An 18,933-nucleotide genomic window follows, 5' to 3' on the forward strand; every position below is an offset into this window, starting at 1 on the left:
CGATACTGTGATTCACTCAAAGATGGCAGCATTATAATGCTGCTAAAGTATCTCCAATGTCCAATTAAATTTTGTTTTTACTATTTTGGAACTATGCTAGTTGTAAATGGTTTAAAAAAACCATATAGTTTTCTATTTATGTTTTTTTTAACCATCCTAAAGATATAGGTTTCAAAACTAGTTGCAAATGATCTCAAATGAAAATTATAATAGTGAACTGATATTTCTTTGTTAACAATTTTAAATTGATTACACTATACATTTGAACTTTAACTGAAAACTTGATTCGATTCTACAATGAAAGTTGGAGATATATAAGATATTATGATATGAAATAAAGTGAACTAATAAAAATATAAGTGAAGAAATTTCAATTATATTTTTATTTGAAACATTTCAATTGCGTCTACACTCTGTGTTATGTTATTTCTTATTGGACTTAATTGTTTGATAAATGGATCAGATCTAAGAGGTTTCATATTAGTTCGTATTATTTGTGCAGACTATTTTTTTTTATGAACAAACATTTTTACGACGCTTTAGTTGAAGATATAAATCCTGCAGAAATAGGGAAAAAGATAAAACTTATTTGCACTTGTGGCGTTTGGAGGATAATCTTTATATTCTTCGCGCAAAACTCTGTTTGTAAACTTCATCGAAAATAGGTAAAAAGTTTGCTTTTGTCTTTAGTTTTTTAAAATTAAATTAGCTTTTAATATTGAACTGTCCTTAATGAGAGAAATTTTCTTTCTTGAGAACAGCATTTGTCCAATATAATTTGTTGTTGCTCCTTAAGAGACCTTTTTTATTCGCCAATTTAGATTTCAGGTTTAAAATTTGGCATTTTTTTATTAATTGTTGAATTCCATGTTAAATGAAACCAGTAGTGAATTTTTAAATTTTAAGCAATATCCTTGAATTTAGTATCATTTTAAAGAAAATTTGTTGTAATTCGTGAATTCAAAGTTTTCCTTCTGGAGTTATGCATGATTATAGTAAAATTTATCATAAATAGAGAGCATTCATGATTTTGACTTATTCTACTAAAAAAACTGTATATTTTAAAGAAGAATAAGTTATTAAAAATATTAGAATTTTACATATAGTTTGATTTATGTTGCAAAATAAATTGTTTCTGAGTCTAATTGTGTAGTGATTAATTACCATCAAAAATTTTTCTTCCTATTTTTTAAGTTCGAAATTATCTCAAATATTTACTGTCTCCTCTGTTACAATTATTCTTTCAAATTTATTTTATTCATTACAAAAAAAACTTTTTAACTTAATATTTGGTTTTTACAATAAAGTATATTAGTACAATCATGTTATGTTTTTGAAAAAAAATTAAAAATTTTAAAGTTCCTCATATAACAGGGGTATGAAACAGAGAGGATAAAACTAAATGTCCCCTCAGTCATACAAAATAGATAGGTTGACCATTAAAAAGAAACCCTAGGAATGTAAACAAGTGCTAATGCATCTCGATTCAACTAGTTTAAACCAGTTCCTCCTATATTAGAGCACGCTTTTAATACAAAGCTGTTCCAGTTTTAGTTAATAGCGTGTTTAGTTTATTGTTAAAAGTTTTTTAAAGTGAGTAATAAATATGGGGAAAACAGCAGCTGAAAGAATAGGAGAATATAGAACCGGAATGTTAAAAAAAAGATATTTGTAAGAAGATAACAAAGAATATGAAACGAAAATTTATGACAACAGAAGTATTTTGAAAAAAAAAACCTTAACAGGAGATAGATAAATTGAGAAAAAGGAAGACAAAGGAAAAATAAAAAGGCACTGATACAAACTGTAGAAATTCAGGAAGGATATTCTCTTTATTCCTTAGGCATTGGGGAAACCTTTTAAAAAAAGCAAACTGTTCATTACCTGTATCTTCAAAAAAATGTTGCACTGTTCTATGCATACTCTGTAACCTTACTACCAAAACAAAAGAAATAACCTAATAACAAAGTTTCTGATGAAACAAAACAACAAAAACCTGTAATAAATTTCTACTCATCTGATAAACTTTCTTACCCGACTTCTGGTAGAGCAGAGTGCATGATTGTCAAAGAAAATTTTCAAAAGTTCACTAAGTCAAATCTGCACCTTGATGGAAGCAGTATCAAAGCAGATACATCCAAACATAAAAATTGGCAACGCTGTACTAGGACCTATCCATCTTTCATGCGTAGGTAAAACACCATATGAGATGTGTATGTGTTATTGACGATAATGTGAATTTTCTATTAAAATCACAGTTGTATGCCTAATAATTACATAGAATTACGAAATATAGCGACTTGCGACCATCGCTCATTTGACTTTTAGTTTTATAACCATCGTTGAACAGCTGACCGAAACTTGAGTTTGCGGCTACCAGTGTTCAATTCCGTAGCCTTGTAATTTTGAAGTCCAAACGACAAGGGAACTCCTCGATGAGTACCTTAAGAGATTCTAGATTTGATTTGGAAGCTTGGAGGACTTTGGGACCCGACATATTTAATGTACACCATTTAAAACAATGGGATTCTTTTGATGTTGCTATAGATAGTTTTGCAAGTGTATAAAGTTCAAGGAAAAAAATTGGGTAGTTAATTTTGTTGCCCAAATAACTGAAACTGTAAGAGAAACAAACAATGCACTTAAACAGGGTCTGGTAAAATAAAAACTTTCAAATATAACTACAAAGATGTAGCATGTTTTTCAATCATAGCAGTGCTGCCAACTCCAACTTTTAATAACCAAAGTGTCACGCTCTACACTGATATTCCCCTTTAACTTCTTGTCAAATTTGTAAGACGTCCCCTTTGTTACATTCCATGTCCTCTCTGTTATGATGCATTATTCGGATGTAAAAAAGGGGATAGGAATTTTAAAAGTCTTATAATAATTTATTTTACCTTGAAATGTGATAATTTAAAAAAATCTACTGGTAAAGTTTAGGATGGTCCAAATCAAGGAATTTAGCATAAAAAACAGCGGATGTCAAAAATGTGAGATTTTATTTGCCCTCCTGTTACAAGTACTTTTAATTAAATTGCAATTTAATTATGAAGCTCTTTAATTATTTTATGCTAATTAATTGAGCATCGTACTCTGAAGTAACATAAAATACTTGTGTGATTTCCCTTCTGTTACTCTTGGAATTCAACAATTTCGTTTTTTAAATTTCATAACATAATCAGCATGAGCAACAGGTGGCTCAATGATAGAGTGTTCGCCTTCCAATGCGATGAACGCGTTTGAATCTCACCGATGGTTGATCGATATGAATTTTCCAACGAGTTTTCTTGTCTTCTGGATTGGGTTCAAAATTACAAAGCTGCGGAGGTGATCATTGGTAGTCGAAAACCCTAAATTGGGTTCAACGAGTGTAATAAAATAAGAAAATGAAATGAAAAGGATTTGATTCATTCGAATGAAAATTCTGTGAAGAAAATAACTTAAAAAGCTTTTAAATGTTTTACCATTAAGAACTTATATCTATGTAATGATCCGGTTTAGAATTTTAAAAACTTACTTTTAAATTTGTTTTAACTGACAAGAGCTGATTTGGTTACAGCTAAAAAACTCCTTTGCTTAAATTAAGCGAAGACTAGGATTTTTTTAACATCTACAGGGTGTCTCAGTTAAGTGTTTCAGAACTTCTAAGAGGGGTAAGGGGCATCCTGACGACTCGAAATCCTTTAGTAATGTGGGGTCGGAAATGCTTTCCTGAAGCAGTGACGTACACAGAAGCACCATAAAGAAAAGAGACCCGTAAGTGAAAAATCGCTATAATAATACATTGAAAAAATTATATGGTACATGGGTCAAAGTAAGTGTTCGAAGTTTCTGCCACCGGCTACAATGTACACCTCACATCTCCGGTTCAAGGACATTCGAACATTCTGCAATACTCCAGGCATATCTCGCAGGCAGCTACTGCGATTCTTGCAACCAGCATTATCAACAGGGGTGTCATAAAGTAGTGTTTTCATATGACTCCAGAAATCAAGACATGATAGGTCGGGTGACTGAGGAGGCCATTTTTCACTTACGGGTCTCTTTTCTTTATGGTGCTTCTGTGTACGTCACTGCTTCAGGAAAGCATTTCCGACCCCACATTGCTATATGATTTCGAGTCGTCAGGATACCCCCTACCCCTCTTAGAAGTTCTGAAACGCTTAACTGAGACACCCTGTATAAGCAGATAAATGCGCAATACTGAATATATGCTCATTTCAGAATTGTATTACATTAATTTTGTCGATGAATTGTTCCCTGAAATTTTAAAGCACCAAATAGTATAATACTTTTCCGCTTTTTCGTTTGTTAAATTTTTTTTTTTGAGAAGCACTGATTCACTAATTCTCACAGTGAATTCATGAATTATAAATCAATTATAAATTAATGACAAATAAATTATAAAATAATTATAAATTAATGACAAATAAATTATAAATTAATTATAAATTAATTAAAAAACAGTTGTAAATTAATTATAAATTAATTAAAAAACAATTGTAAATTAATTATAAATTAATTAAAAAAACAATTGTAAATTAATTATACTTACTTACTTACTTATCCTCTACGTGCCTTTGGGCACTTAAGGCCTCTAGCATATCCCTCCAACGCCTCCTGTCTCTAGCAATAATAGATCTTGCTTCCTCCCAGGCAGATATTCCACATTCTTTTAATTCGCCCAAAAACATGCGCTGGATGGTAAGTCTGGGTCTTCCTCTTGTTCTTTTACCATCAGGAGCCCATGTAAGCGCAACAGATGTAATTTTTTCTTTGGGCCTTCTAAGGATATGTCCGAGCCAGCTCCATCTTCGTTTTTTAATTTCATCTTCTATTGTTTTTATTTTAGCTTTCTTAAATTAATTACAAATTAATTATAAATTAGTGCTGCAATTAATATTTGGAAATTCTGAATCACTAATTATAGTGTATGGTTTCAGAAATGTTTCTTAAATGGATGATTCTGTTTTTTCTTGGATTAATTTCTTCAGTATATAGTGCTAGTGAGCGAGCATTCACGCAAGCTAAACAAGTCAAGTTTGAAGATGGTATGTATGTTATAACAGCAACACTAATATATATATAGATGTACTTAAACAATATTGAACAAAAGAATACTAATCACTATGGCTCAGATTTTGATAACATTTGGTTTTTTTTCTCCGCATTTTTAAAAAAATTTTTTGAAGCATTTTTTAAATTAGTTTTGTAGAGCATTTTCTTTCAGGTTTTGGAACATTTTTTGTTTTAATTTTTGGGTATTTTTCGAAATTTTCAGGTATTTTTGAACTTGAAGTCATTTTCTGAAATATTCAGAAGTACTAGTTAATTTTAACGCACTTTAACATCCGAATATAGAAATTTAATTTTCAACAAAAGACGTTTTACTTTCACATTTGAAAATACCAAAAAGCAACAGTAATCAACTGATTTAGCTTTTGCTGAACGCCTCTCATCTTCGAATCTTTAAAGGGAACTGGCTACTTTATCGTTTTTATCCTTAGTTTGTTAAAAAATTTCTAGTATCCTTTCAATTTTTGGTTTTAAAGTAATTTTTTTAGTCATGTAAGCAAAATTAAATTTAAGTCTTTCACAGATCCCATCAGTTTTGGAATTAGCTGTGATTGTTGTCCCATACCTTGCCAGCGTGACCTTGGTTCATCAGACAAAGAAGACACGCTTTAAAATTTAGATTTAAAAATTGGAACACGATAGTTACGTCCTTTATCAACAATACGATAAATCTTCAGTTGCTACACATAGTTGGAATCTTGGGCATAAATTAACTGTCGACAATGCCAAAATTATTTCCCCACCAGCCACATCAGCTAATCTTGATGACCCAGAATCTTGCTCCATTCATATAAAAGCTTAATCCTTTATTAACGACATTAGTTCCTCATATTAGAGAGTGGAAATGCATTTTACCCTGATTCGTTCATTTCGTTCGGAACGGTTTTTCATGTTCTGTTTTTCATTTTATTTTTGCTTCAATCTCGACTAGGGTAAACCAACCAGTTAAGGAACACTGCCCAGTGAAGGAACATTTCATATATATTGATTAAAAATAAGAATTTGAAAGTTTTTCTTTATACTGATTGTTAGCAATAGGTTACTGCCAAACAATAGGAAGTCATCTAGCAATGTTTTGGATTACCTGGTCAAATAGACTTCTCTGGAAAATTTTTTGAATTTGTTATTAGCTCTGCAACACCTTGTTTCTTTGAAAAAATTATAAGGCGAGTGTTTGTATTTATATGTTTGAAGTGGAATTAATTGCATATAATAGTTTTATTTTTCTCACTGTGAAAAAGAGAATTCAAAATATAGTTATTGAAGTTATGTTTTATTTTTTTTAAGCATCATAGCATAATAAAGTACTGAGATAAGGGGGTGTTTATTCACTGATCACCAAACGATGAAAAACCAGTGAAGGAACAAGTGTTCCTTTACTGGGTTGTTTTCTAAGTTAATGAAAATAAAAGATAAACTTTAATTTTCTTGTACCTTTAGTGATGTTCCGCATCAAAAGTATGTTAAAAATACGAAAAACAACTTCTAACCAGTGAGGGAACAGGCATGTTCCTTTACTGGGCATAGATTTCCCAGTGAATGAACAGTATGTGTTAATATGTTGACACTTTAATTTTCAATTCATGATTACAAAAAAAAGTTAACATTTTCCAAGTATTTATATGTCATAATTTCAAGAATAGGCTTGTTTTTAAATATTTCTATGACTTATAAATTCATAAAGAGCATTAAAAAATAGCCAAAATTAAGTGTTCCTTTACTGGGAAATTTTGTGTTTCTTCACTGGTAAGAGCTGTTCCTTCACTTGGTCTTCTTACTACTTGTTATTTGAACCTCAAAAACTTTAAAACAATATTTTGTTAGTTTTCTGCAATTTTTTTACATAATTTGCAATTAGTAACAAATATGTTGATACTGTCATTTAGCTAAAATTACGAATTTTTAAATTAATATGATTTTTTAAAAGGAAAGCGAAGCTTAAGTGTTCCTTCACTGGTTAGTTTAACCTACCTGTTTTTTCAGTTTTGTTTCTCACACCTGTTTTTCCAATTTTTTGTTGGTAATTTTACATTTTATATTTCATGTAATTTTTTTTTCTTCATTCACGTCTGGAAAGTCTTGAGAATGTGCGCATATTTTTGAGAGCTTGAAATTTACCGACTTTCATTTCCATCTGCATATTTGCTTAAGCCAATGAATCAAGTATTATCTCTTATGCTTCAGTTTCATGAGGATATTCATATATCATGAAACGTTATTTACTTCCTAAATTAAGTTAGAGTGACGCAATTTTTTAAGCAATTTTTTTGATTAACCTAATGATTTAATGTCCGTTTGAGATATTTAGCCATATAAAAAAGAATATGTGAACAAAGTTATATAATCATTTACAAATTTGTAACAGTATAATTTGATAAGTTGTATTCTCGGGAAGAACTCGCTTACAGACGATTTGACTTTCAGGTCACTGCATAACTGAAGAGTTTGGAAAAATCGAAGCAGGTGGATATGCCAACAGCCCCAATGATTGCAGGCAAGCTTTCTGCCACGCTCCTTACAAAAGCAATGGAAATGCTAATATACATATAAATCGGTGAGTATATAATAATTAAGAACAATTTTTATTTTATTGCAAGCAAAATGATTTGAACTGAATATAAACCAGAGGTGGTTAACTTTTTATATTAAGGTAATAGTTTACTCTTTGATGCAGAAATTGTATTAAAAATAATTCATACTTTTTCAATATTTTGTATTTAAGGCAAAAATAAGTGGAAAATATCATATTCAGCATTTTAATAATTTGTGGTTATGAAATACAGTATGAAACACTAGTGTCTTTTTCTGCTTTATAGGTAAAATCTTCTAAACAAGGCTCACTTCCAAACAGTAATTTTTCAAATTTGCAGTTATTTAGATCTAAAAGAAAAAGTAATTCATCACTGAAATTTATTTAATTTACAAAAACAATTATTGATAAATTTATATTGATATGTTTTAGTACAAATCAAATTCTTTAAGTAACTATTAGACAGTTTTTGATAATAAAAAAATCCCAAAATGTATTTTTGCTAGCAATTTGATCATCCGAAAAATATGAAAAAGAGATATCTGTGCCTCATCTAACAGTGGTAACTAAAGGGTAAGACTGTGATTCATTAATTTCTATTTCTTAGTTTGCCAGTGGTAGTACTTAGTAATTCTTCAAAAAAAATTTTTTTTAAATCACAATACTTTGATTTTGAGCTATAGAATTACATTCTTGCTTTTTGGTTGGTAACTTTTTTCTAATCGAAATCGAATAAATATTATTTTAAAAAACGTTTCAGTTTATTGTCAATTTCAGATAAAATACTATAAAGCTGTCACCCTTTGTAATAAAAAGTTAGTTGAAATTTATACTTATGTAGTTAATGCTAGATATTTTTGAATTGTCATAGATAATAAATGTGATTTCAGTACGTGCAAAACTGTAATAGTTTTAGAATAGTATATATTTCTGAATCTATGTATTTAATTTAGAAAAAAAACAATAAAGAATCATCCGAGTTACTTGAAATATTATCATTTATGTAGATTATTAATAAATTTTTATATTTTTCTTGGTAAGTATTTTTTAATTTTGAGAGTGATAAATTTCAACTAGAATTCTGCTGTTCTGTTTTTAAGTTACATACTTGAAATTCCTATCGAGATCTTGCAATTAAAACATTTTATTGTGCGGTATGTCATCTTAAAGTAATCAAGCGAGGAACAGATAATTTTGAAATTACCCCGGATTTATAAAGCAGGTAAGTGTAATAATTTTCATAATAAAAAATTTTAATTGTAAATAATTCTTCTTTCTTATTTGATGATAATTTTTTATAGGACGATTTTCTAAGTTCGATTATGAATTTAAGAAAAAAACATGAAAGTTTTTTATTTTAATGAGTGGAATTTTTAGAACTGTTTTTTTTTGTTTGCTTCGTTAGCATTCTCCATTTTTCGTTTTTTAGTTTCTAAATAATAATTTTATTGAGAATTAAAATTTTTTGATAAAAATTGTTGTCAAAAAACTTTTTTTGCAAAGTTAAATGATATAAAATTATGAGCTTATGTATACTTTTTGCTTATTTTAATGTTTGAAGTAATATAATTCTTAAAACTATGGAATGCAAAGTTTAAATAGGCCTTTCATGTTATATCATTAAATTTAGTAAAACTATTTCTCAGGCATTTGGTTTTAACTCTAATAAGAAGATACATATTTTTTTCTGATTATTCACAAATATTTCTCCCATGTGTTTTGGATGTTTCTTCTCTAAAAAAGGAGATACCATTTTGTTTTCGCTTGCATAAGAAAGAATATCAAACTTTTTCTTTTTTAAATTTAATAAGCCACAATAAAGAAGGAACGTTACAATGCTACACGTTATATTAAAGACATCCCCAGAGCAACTGAATGACTGTTCATATGAAAATCGCAGGAATTCGTCTCATACGACAACGCCCCCTATAGTTCGTTGCGATCGCGAATTCATTAGGCATTGAGATTTGATGAGTTTATTCTTGAAATGTGGGAACAGAGAGATCCTACGAAATACGTATTTCATCGAATATCACTGGTCCCACATTTTGAGAATAAATTCATCGAATCCTAATGTACAATGAACAGTTTGTTCTTTCACTGAGGGACCAGAGAGATCGTGCGAAGTAATGTCTTCATAATATGTTAGCGAATAAAAGTAATTGGATATACTATAACCTACGTCACAAGTTTTGTTATTCCTACTAAATTTAACCAGTAAATGGCATTTTCTGTTAAACCGACTTTTAGCAACAAATAAACATAAAAAGAAGTGTTGTTATAAGTCGTCTGCTTGCCAGGTTGGAATTGTATTAGTTTAGTTCTTTCTGAAATAATTCATTTTGTTGTTTTATCTAAGTTTATGTATTTAGTAAGCATATTTTAAACTCAGTTTATTAATTAAGCTAAAAGTTAAATGTTACTCCTAGTAAAAATTTCGAAGTGGAAGTGGTTTTTTTCGTATTATACACAATTACATATATATATTTCTCGTACACTTTTGAAGTATCTGTCGTATGCCACTTTGTGGCACGCGCTCCATATGTTCACTTCTTGATATAAGAAAATTTCTTTTAGTAAAATATCCTAAAGTAGGTTATGTTATGCTATTACTTGGAAATACATATATATATATTTTTCTTTTTCAGCTGCGTCGGATCAATTACCTGTGGCTACACAAAGAAAGGACCCGGGGAGTTCCCAGATTGTTGCCCATACAATGATCCTGACCAATGTTCAGAAATGACGATAATTCCTCTTAAATAAAAACTGAAAAATGGTTTTGAATTAAATAGTACTTTCTTTACATGTCTTTGAAAAAAATATCAGACATATGAAATGACGCATTTTTGCTAATAACATTCTAACGCTCTCTATGCTTATTCTGAAAATGGTAAAAAACGTCAATATTCAGAAAAGCCAAAGTTTTCTGGAAATGAAAAACATTTGTGGTCCTTCTTTTTAATATTTCAAAACTTACTGCATTGCTGCATTATCTGGGCTTATAAAAATTTTCAAAAACTGAGAATAAGGTAGTGATTTTGATAATTTTCTTTAAGGTAGAAAAAAGTCGCCAAGTGGGTAATTTTAAAAAAGTTTATTCACTTCCAAAATATTTAAGTTAGTTTTCCGTTCTAAAGCAATACCTCCTAGAAAACGGAGGGCCTCAGCACGGGTTAACATAAACAAGAAATTTGATCCTTTAGTAGACCGAATCTAATGACATCTTTCTTAATTTTTATCCTCTGCCCAGTTTATGTTCATCACGTCGGATTATTAAAATGATTCATGCTGAGGATTTCTTTCTTCTAGGAGGTGTCTAAAGCCCAGATAATTCTATATAGTTAGATGATATATATAGTTTAAAATCATAGTTTTGTTTCAAGTGTAAGGCACTTAAACTGCTGATATATTCTTTAGCAACTGTGCTTCGAAAAACCATGTTAACTTAACCATTATTAGTTTGAAAATTGCTGTTAAAACAACGAACTTTGTATGAAGTTGTACTTTTTACTACTAACACATAATTCTAGCTATTAGAGTTTACCAAATGGTACTGGAATTTGAAAAGTAAGGAATAAAAATTTTAAAAACTTCAATTGGACTAAGGAGAATATACATAATATATATATTTTGTCCCATTTAAAATGATATGGGTAAAGCACATCGCAGTTCGGAATACGTATGGGTAATTTTTGGGTGAGAGAAATTTATCACCATGTTGGTGCACCCCGCGTTTTTTGTTGTAAGTGTGACTAAAATGAAATCAATTCCTCTTTTTTGTCTACTTTAAAGGGCATTTTTTAAACTTTTTTATTTATTGCTACTTTTTCTTAAAATTTTCTGATTGACGAAATAAAAGTATTATTTTATTATATTTTTTATTTCATATTTTTTGTTTAGTATTTTTATTCTACTATATGGATAAAACATGAAATATAGCAATAAAATTTATTAAACAAAAATAAACAATGAAAAAATTTTAATTTAAAATTCACCAAAGAACAAGATATTAATACAATCTATAGTCGAACCCACATCAAACAAATGTAACTGAAAAGTAACATGGTATATTTTTCTTTAACTTCATGCATCATTTATTGCGATATGCGTAATAATTGTGAAAATAAATATTTTGAAATTTTGGCTCCTTCATTTGTGAAACTTTTAGTTTTGTTGGAAAAAGATATTTTAAATTTTAATGAAAACTTTATAATAAAAAGTAAATTAGGGATAGCCTGGTTGGTAGGGCACTGGGCCCATGTCCTAGAAGTCGTAGGTTCGATCCCCGTTGGCAGAAGACTCCTCGTGTAGCGAACGGTGACTGATGCACGTTAAATCTGGCGAGTCACAAAGTTTTCTGTTCCCATAACAAATCATGCCTCTGGGGGTACTGGTCTAGGAGTTTCCTTGTCTTCTGGATTGGTTCAAAATTACAAGGCTATGGAGTTGAGCATTAGTAGTCGTAAACGAAACTGGGTCGGCTGTTCAACAACGGTCATAAAGAAATAAATAATTAAAAAAAGAACCGCGGTGTCCCAGGGGATTGAGCATTCGCCACCCAATCAAATGACCCTGGTTCGTCTCCAGGCTAACCGTGGGAAGTTTCTGTGGTATTCCTTTCCATGTAAGGAAAATAAAACAAGTTCCTTATGAAAACTAGTTTGTTCCAATGCTTGATCCAATAATTATTTGTCTTCTGGGTTGGATTCAAAATAGCAAGGCTAAAGAGTTGATCATTGATAGTCGTAAACTCAGAATTGAAAGGTCTGCTCTACAACGGTTAAAAAATAAAATAAAACCGAAATTAAAAGGTTCATGACATAAGATTAATTTAATTTGCATTAGTTTAAAGAAAAATCGTTTCTGAAATAAAATGAATGTTGACAATAATTATTAGATTTTTGCCTCAAAAACTCGAAAAAACAGTAAAATATTTGAATTAAATAATTTAACTTAATTTCGTCTTTGGGAGATTTTAGATAAATCTTGAATCATAGAAACATTTATTATTAATTTTAAAAACAGGAACTTTAAGCTAATTTTAATATCAACTCAACTACAAAACAAAATGTAAACCTAAATGCGTTGAGGCAGTTTTAGAAGAGTTAATCGAATTTCGAATTTATCAAAAAGCGTTCGAGTAAGTGATACTCAGTGGTTATTTATGAGTGCTATTCCAACTCACCGAAGAGTATCAAGTGCAAAATGCCAGGAATGCACTTTTTTACAGCATTCTGGTACAATATCATTTTTACACCACTCATCGCGCATGGAACTTGATGATCTCACCCCCAATCAAACAGGGGGAGAGAAGTCCGGTGAATGTAAAGGGGCAAAAATCACGTCCCTTATTAATAGACAGAGAGGAGGAGGAAGGTGCTCCCCTGTGCCTGACCATCCGACCGAGACAGTGTTCTTTGTTGTGGCACGCGACCGCCGAACGTCACTCTCAGATAGGAAGTCCGGGTCCTTGCGAATCCGGCAGACTTTCCCCTCCCCTCTTCCCAGAAAGCCCTGTCTTTTTCTACGATGATGCCAGCCCGCCCGGAGACACTACATTGTTCTCAGGAATTCTATTTATATTCTGAAATTGCTTGTTCTTGCATATTTTTATCTTGATTCTATTCTACTCAACTCTTCGTCATCCTTACTGAACTTCGAATATTTCGTTTATTTTTTTTTTTTTTGTTTAAGTATCCGATTGGGTGATAATCGGCAATTTCGACTAAAACTTTGATTTTTTTTTTATTAAACATATTTTATTTTATTCTATAACTGCCTTTGAACAGCCGATTTGAATTTGAGGTTACGACTTCCAATGATCAACTCCTAAGCCTTGTAATTTTGAACCCAATCCAGAGGACAAGGGAACTCAAGGATGAGCACCCTTAGAAGTATTGATTTGTTTATTATTCATAATTAAACTTTAGTTCAATAGCTTTCAGAAGCCTTTTAAATTTTCGATCTCCATTTTTTAGAAATGAAGTAATAGTAGTTTTTTCGCATGCTGACAGACGGAACCAAAACCAAAAGTAAACTCCCGAAAATGAAATAAATGTTTTTTTTTGTTGTGCTTTAAGTATATTTAAAAATTTTTTTATTTGTGTAAATTATATTTTTTTAAAATAAAAATTTCCTTTTCAGAAATAAATTTCCGCAATGATTCATTTTTTTGATCTTGGAATTTTCTTGCATTGCATTTTAAATGCATTTTCTGAAGAACGTTGATTTTGAGAAATCTTTACGATAGCACACATCACATGATATATATATATACATATAAAAAATAATTTTGTATATAGATTTTGTATAATAGTAGCGAAATTTTGAACAAAAAGCTATGGTTAAAGCTTGAATTTGTTACTTTTTATCAAGCTTTAAGTAAGAAAATTTAGACTTTTTCTTTAAAATTTCAATATTAAACAATATATTTAGTTCTATTTCATTTTTTTTTTGGAATTTCCTTTTTAGAGTGTAGTTCAAAACACAGGTAATCACATTATTAATATAGAAAAGAAAAAATTTTGAAATTTATGATCTACGATTTCTTGTAGAGCTGTTAGAATTAAAGGAAAAATTTATAATTAATTTTGAAACTTTACTTTAAGTTTATAATTTTAAGACCCTTGCTTAAAAAAATAAAATTAAAATTTTATGTAAGCCTCTTCTAGAAAAAAAATGGGTCGAAACCAGTCGAATACCTAAAATTATTTCGCCAGTGTGACTAAGAAAAATGAGAAGTAATAATTAGTTTTTCATATAATATATTTTCATACAATTAATAAGCCAATTGAATTTCTTAATTTAATGCATGTTTTCTCTTTCTGATTTCGTACTGTTACGTAACGAGCATATTTTAATAAAACAGAGCTCGGAGCAGATTTTATAAAAAATTTTCTTGAGCTATGCCTTGATAACTTGATCGATTAAAGCACGATCTATGATGTTCCTTTTCCTTATCTTTTCTGAGTTGTTAAAGTGATAGTTACTTTTTTTCCTTTTAGGAATTTGTGTATTAAGTTTTGAAATAAATTTGTAGAACTCGCGACGTTTTTTCTGTCAGTTGTGACACTACAGTGCTATGGGGCAATTCCACTGTAACGAACTAACAGTTTTGGATTTTAAAAAATGGCAGCAATTTGTTTTAAAAACATAAAAAAAATCTTATCATGACTACGTTTAGGCAAAACTTTATTTTATATTCACTCCTTCCCTTCTGTTGATGAGCAGAAATGTCATAAAATAAAATTTGAAGCTTTTTTTATCGAATTTTTTCTCACAGATTTAGATAACAACGATGGATTTTTTAAGGATATGATCAAAATTTGTGGCAGTCTCACTATAGTTTTAGAGCAAGGAAATACCCCTTACTCAGATTGAAAAGTACCAAAAAATATAAATTCCTTTTACAATTCAAAAAGATTTGAAAACATACCCCTTTTTGGGAACTGGGTATGAAAGAAAAATGCACAATTTGTCAGCTATTTTTTAATTTAGAATAACATATATTAAATACTTTTTTCGGTATGCGTTAATAAAGAATGCATTTCAAAAGTACCTGTGAAAAGTAACAGCATGTTGGTATCATACGGATAAATAATATACGCTCCTCACATAAAAAATAATCAGTCATTCCTAGAGAAATCATGAAAAGTTTGCCAAATAATCAACAACAATCTCTTTTTTAATCGTTCATTAAAGAGGATTTTATTTTACTTTATAACCGTCGTTGAACAGCTGAGTTAATTTTTCGGGTTTACGACTATTAATATTCAACTCTGTTGCCTTGTAATTTTGAACCCGATCCAGAAGATAATTCCCTGGATCAAGCATTGGGGCAAATTAGTCTTCGGCGAGTACTTTTTGATTTAACTAACACACATTTGCATTACATGGAGAGGAAAACCATTAAAACCTCCACGGTTACCCTCATGGCAAGAGGAATCTAACTCATGATCCATCAGCAACTGAGGATATTTTACATTAGTATTGTGGTCGGCAAGAACCGGGTGTAAAATTCGAATCAACCAGACATTGTCGGGGTTCGAACCCTGTTCACTTTATTGGTAGGCGAAAGCTCTATCCCCTGAGCCACCAAGACTCATTAAAAAGGAATGATAATTTTTTGGCTATGAACAGTTTGTTAATTAAATTCGATAAGAAACACTCATATTTGACAAATGCACGTCTTGTGAACAAACACCATCTTGGACGTCAAATTGACAGTACCTTTAATTGCCCTTAGCTTTTAACAATGGTCCCTTAAGCTTATGCTACTTGTGTCTTACTTTTTCTCAGGGTTTAAAATCCTACCCTCTTTGCCCAAAATGCCACCAACACCAGGCTTCAGCTGAACATATTTTAAGCTGCTTGGGACTTCTTCGGGAAGAAATTGACACTTCTCCTCACCTTGTTTCCGATTTTTTACTCGTCAACGAATTTATGGATCTGGTCTGACGCCGTCAGACCTTTGGAGATAATTAACAACAACAACAAGCTTAAGCGGTGGAATAATAGCATATTGATAAAACAGGAAATTAAATTGATACTATAGTTCAACACGATGAAAAATTTATAGCTTCGTACTGTGACAATTAATTATGACTTAGTACAATCTTATTTTTAAAAGTTTCACACTTATAAGAAGTAATTTTATTTGAAAATATTTATTGCTGACATACTTTTTTAATTCAAAGCAATGTATATAATTAATATAATTGGATACCTGCAAATGACGTCATCGTCTGTAAATCGTTGCATTTGTTGATTTAGAAGCCAATCAGGTTCGAAACACACACGCAAAATCGCTTACTGGTATCCAATTAAGTCTGATTTAAATCACATGGTTGAGTATATTCACTTTACTTCTTCCCGAGTAGCAAGTACCCAATTTATATACACGAGAAGTAAATTTTGTGCTCCATTTTTTTTTCAATATTTATTTTCATTTCTGATGAATAGTTAAACATTAAAAAAATATTTTCAGCAACTAGTCTTGATTTACATTTATTTATTTTAGATAATTATTTATTATTATTATTTCATTAAAAGTTTCTTGCTTTCTAAATAGCTACCATTATTAAATTAGAATGAAGACTTGTTAAAAGGCGTCAACATTTTCTTGTTGAATCAACAACAATAGCTAAAAGAAATCTTTGTTGCCTATCTAATTGATAACAGCAATTTTTGAAACGGAACTTCAACAGAAGCTTCCGGTGACTGAAAGTCCGTCGTCGATGAAATAAAACTTGGACAGGAAAATTCGTATCAATGAAATAACTGGAATTTTCTTTTTTGATCGGATTTTAAGGGAACTTCCTTTCTTTGTTCCAGGAAAAGAACAAAAGAATACTGAAAAAGGAAAAAAAGGTAAGAAGCACTTCAAAAATAGGCTTGTCGAGTGGTTCTAAAACCTTTTCTTTTGTTCCAAGTTAGAGGAAGTGCGGAAATTGGCGTAAAAGGGATATAAAATTCTTGTAAAAAGGAGCGAGAAGAGAAGGGGTTGTCCACCCACGTATAAGGTGGGTTCAGAATGAAAAGAAAGAATGTTCGACTGAGAAAATCGTCTGAGCAGAAAATCCACTTTCATTTAATTCACTTAAAGACAGGGAAGTGGCGTTTTGCACTTGGGAGGCTTTATAGAATGGAACTTTACAAGCCGCATGTCTTTTTGTTCCTTTTGTTCTTTTTTCAACGACACATTTTGGCGAGAAAGGAAGAATCAGAAATTGAAAGATTGCGAAGTCATCCACTTAGAGTCCATCAAAGGAACCTTGTTCTTATTCTGTTTAAAAATTTCCTAAAAGCTTCAACCTTCGAATTAGTTTTTTAAGTGGAAAAAAAAACAAGCTGAGATGCGAGCAAAAAATGTCCTCTGACGATAATGTTTTGCCGACTTCTGCTAATTTAAAAGGACTGTGCTAATTAGGTTAACACACTTGTGAAATAATCTCCTTGTTTTTTTAAAAGGATATATAGTTTTTTAATTAGCGATTTTTTGCATTAACAAAAATTTTCGAGCATCTAATTTGTGAAGTAATTTTTTTTATTTTTTATCTTTTAAATAATTTTATGCTTAGTTCTCTGTCCATTCGGTGCCATGTCTCATATATATTCCCTTAAGATGCATCCCATATGATAGACCAGCTGTCTTTAAAGGTGTTCCTTGGTATCCTGGGGTTTCATGGCATGATCACTAGGGTTCTGAGAGTTAGGAGTTTTTTTAACCATTAAAAATTGCATTTATATTCAATCAATAATCCATGATTTACTTACTGTTACTTAAAAGATATTATTTATTTAATGCCAATGAATGAAAAGTAACAAAAAATATATTTTTTAATAATTATGTATTTAATACGTTTAAAAAAGTGAGCCTAAATAAAAAATTCCTTAAGTATTTCTCATTGAGCTTTTCAGTTTAAAATAAAATAATTAATACCAGGATAAAAAAATTGCGTTTTTGTTCTCAATGTTTATAATGACAGTTTTTTTTAAAAATTGCATTTATTTTGTTGGTATATTTACAAATACTAATGAAACATTTTTTGGACCATCGGTCTTTACGAGTGTTTCGCCGAACCCTGGGTTCTATGGCATGATCACTGAGGTTTTGAGAGTTGGGAGTTTTTTGACCAGTAATAATTGCATTTATGGAAAATTATAAATATTATAATTCTTTCAGTTAAAAATAAAATAATTAAAACCAAAATAAAAGTATTGCGTTATTATTTTTAACGCTTATAATAGCAGGTTTTTTTAAAGCTGTATTTATTTTTTTGTCAGTATCTTCAGAGCTACTAATGAAATTTCGTTTATAAAGCCAGGGTTTCACCAAAAGAAACGTAATCATTTAAGGTTCCGGTGACTGATTGGGAACCATTGTACTAGACAACATTAAGTCATCACTTAAGAAATAATGTTTCGATTTTTTTTTCCTCCTCATATATTTTCTAAAGGGCACATTAATATTCATAGCTGTCCCAACCGATCCGATTGAAAGTAAATCCACAATAGAGAACTGAATTGTTTTCAAATTATCTAAAATGCTCGACTTTAAAGTTGAGGTTTTTTGCGCAGCAGGTACACTGCATCTTCCTGAAGTTAGTTTTTAAAAAAGTTTTAATTTTTCGGTGCACATTGGCGGTTATATGCTGCTTCATTCTTTTATAATTTAGTTTCACTCCTTAAAAACTCTGTAGTCTTGTAAAATAAATTAAAAATGACTTTCGTTTTTAAAAATACGTTTAGTAAAAAGTCTTCTTTAAAGGGCTAAAATTTCAAAATTTTGAAAATTATGCGAATTGTAAAGGTCTTTTGTT

At 30.3% G+C, this 18,933-nt stretch overlaps 1 protein-coding gene and 1 long non-coding RNA gene across 2 annotated transcripts; one reads left to right on the forward strand and one right to left on the reverse strand.

Moving 5' to 3' along the window:
- Window positions 1-508: 508 nt before the first annotated feature.
- On the forward strand, window positions 509-10,401 carry LOC139424807 (uncharacterized). The gene is made up of 4 exons (XM_071177309.1): window positions 509-665; window positions 4,947-5,054; window positions 7,504-7,633; window positions 10,258-10,401. Exons 2-4 carry the CDS (start codon window positions 4,949-4,951, stop codon window positions 10,373-10,375), a joined length of 354 nt encoding a protein of 117 aa, XP_071033410.1. The 5' UTR covers window positions 509-665; window positions 4,947-4,948; the 3' UTR covers window positions 10,376-10,401.
- LOC139424960 (uncharacterized) lies at window positions 7,822-17,357 on the reverse strand. The gene is made up of 2 exons (XR_011636106.1): window positions 16,338-17,357; window positions 7,822-7,959 (listed from the first exon to the last, which is right to left on the reverse strand). It is a non-coding gene; the product is annotated as an uncharacterized lncRNA (long non-coding RNA).
- Between the last annotated feature and the right edge of the window lie 1,576 nt (window positions 17,358-18,933).

This window comes from Parasteatoda tepidariorum, chromosome 2 (assembly GCF_043381705.1).
Source record: "Parasteatoda tepidariorum isolate YZ-2023 chromosome 2, CAS_Ptep_4.0, whole genome shotgun sequence".
Classification (NCBI taxonomy): domain Eukaryota; kingdom Metazoa; phylum Arthropoda; class Arachnida; order Araneae; family Theridiidae; genus Parasteatoda; species Parasteatoda tepidariorum.

Excerpts from the sequence above, each read along its gene's own strand:
- LOC139424807 (XM_071177309.1), top strand. The coding sequence starts at position 4,949 with ATGTTTCTTAAATGGATGATTCTGTTTTTTCTTGGATTAATTTCTTCA. Across the intron at positions 5,055-7,503 it reads ACAAGTCAAGTTTGAAGATG|GTCACTGCATAACTGAAGAG; the intron begins GTATGTATGTTA and ends TTTGACTTTCAG. Across the intron at positions 7,634-10,257 it reads GCTAATATACATATAAATCG|CTGCGTCGGATCAATTACCT; the intron begins GTGAGTATATAA and ends TTTCTTTTTCAG.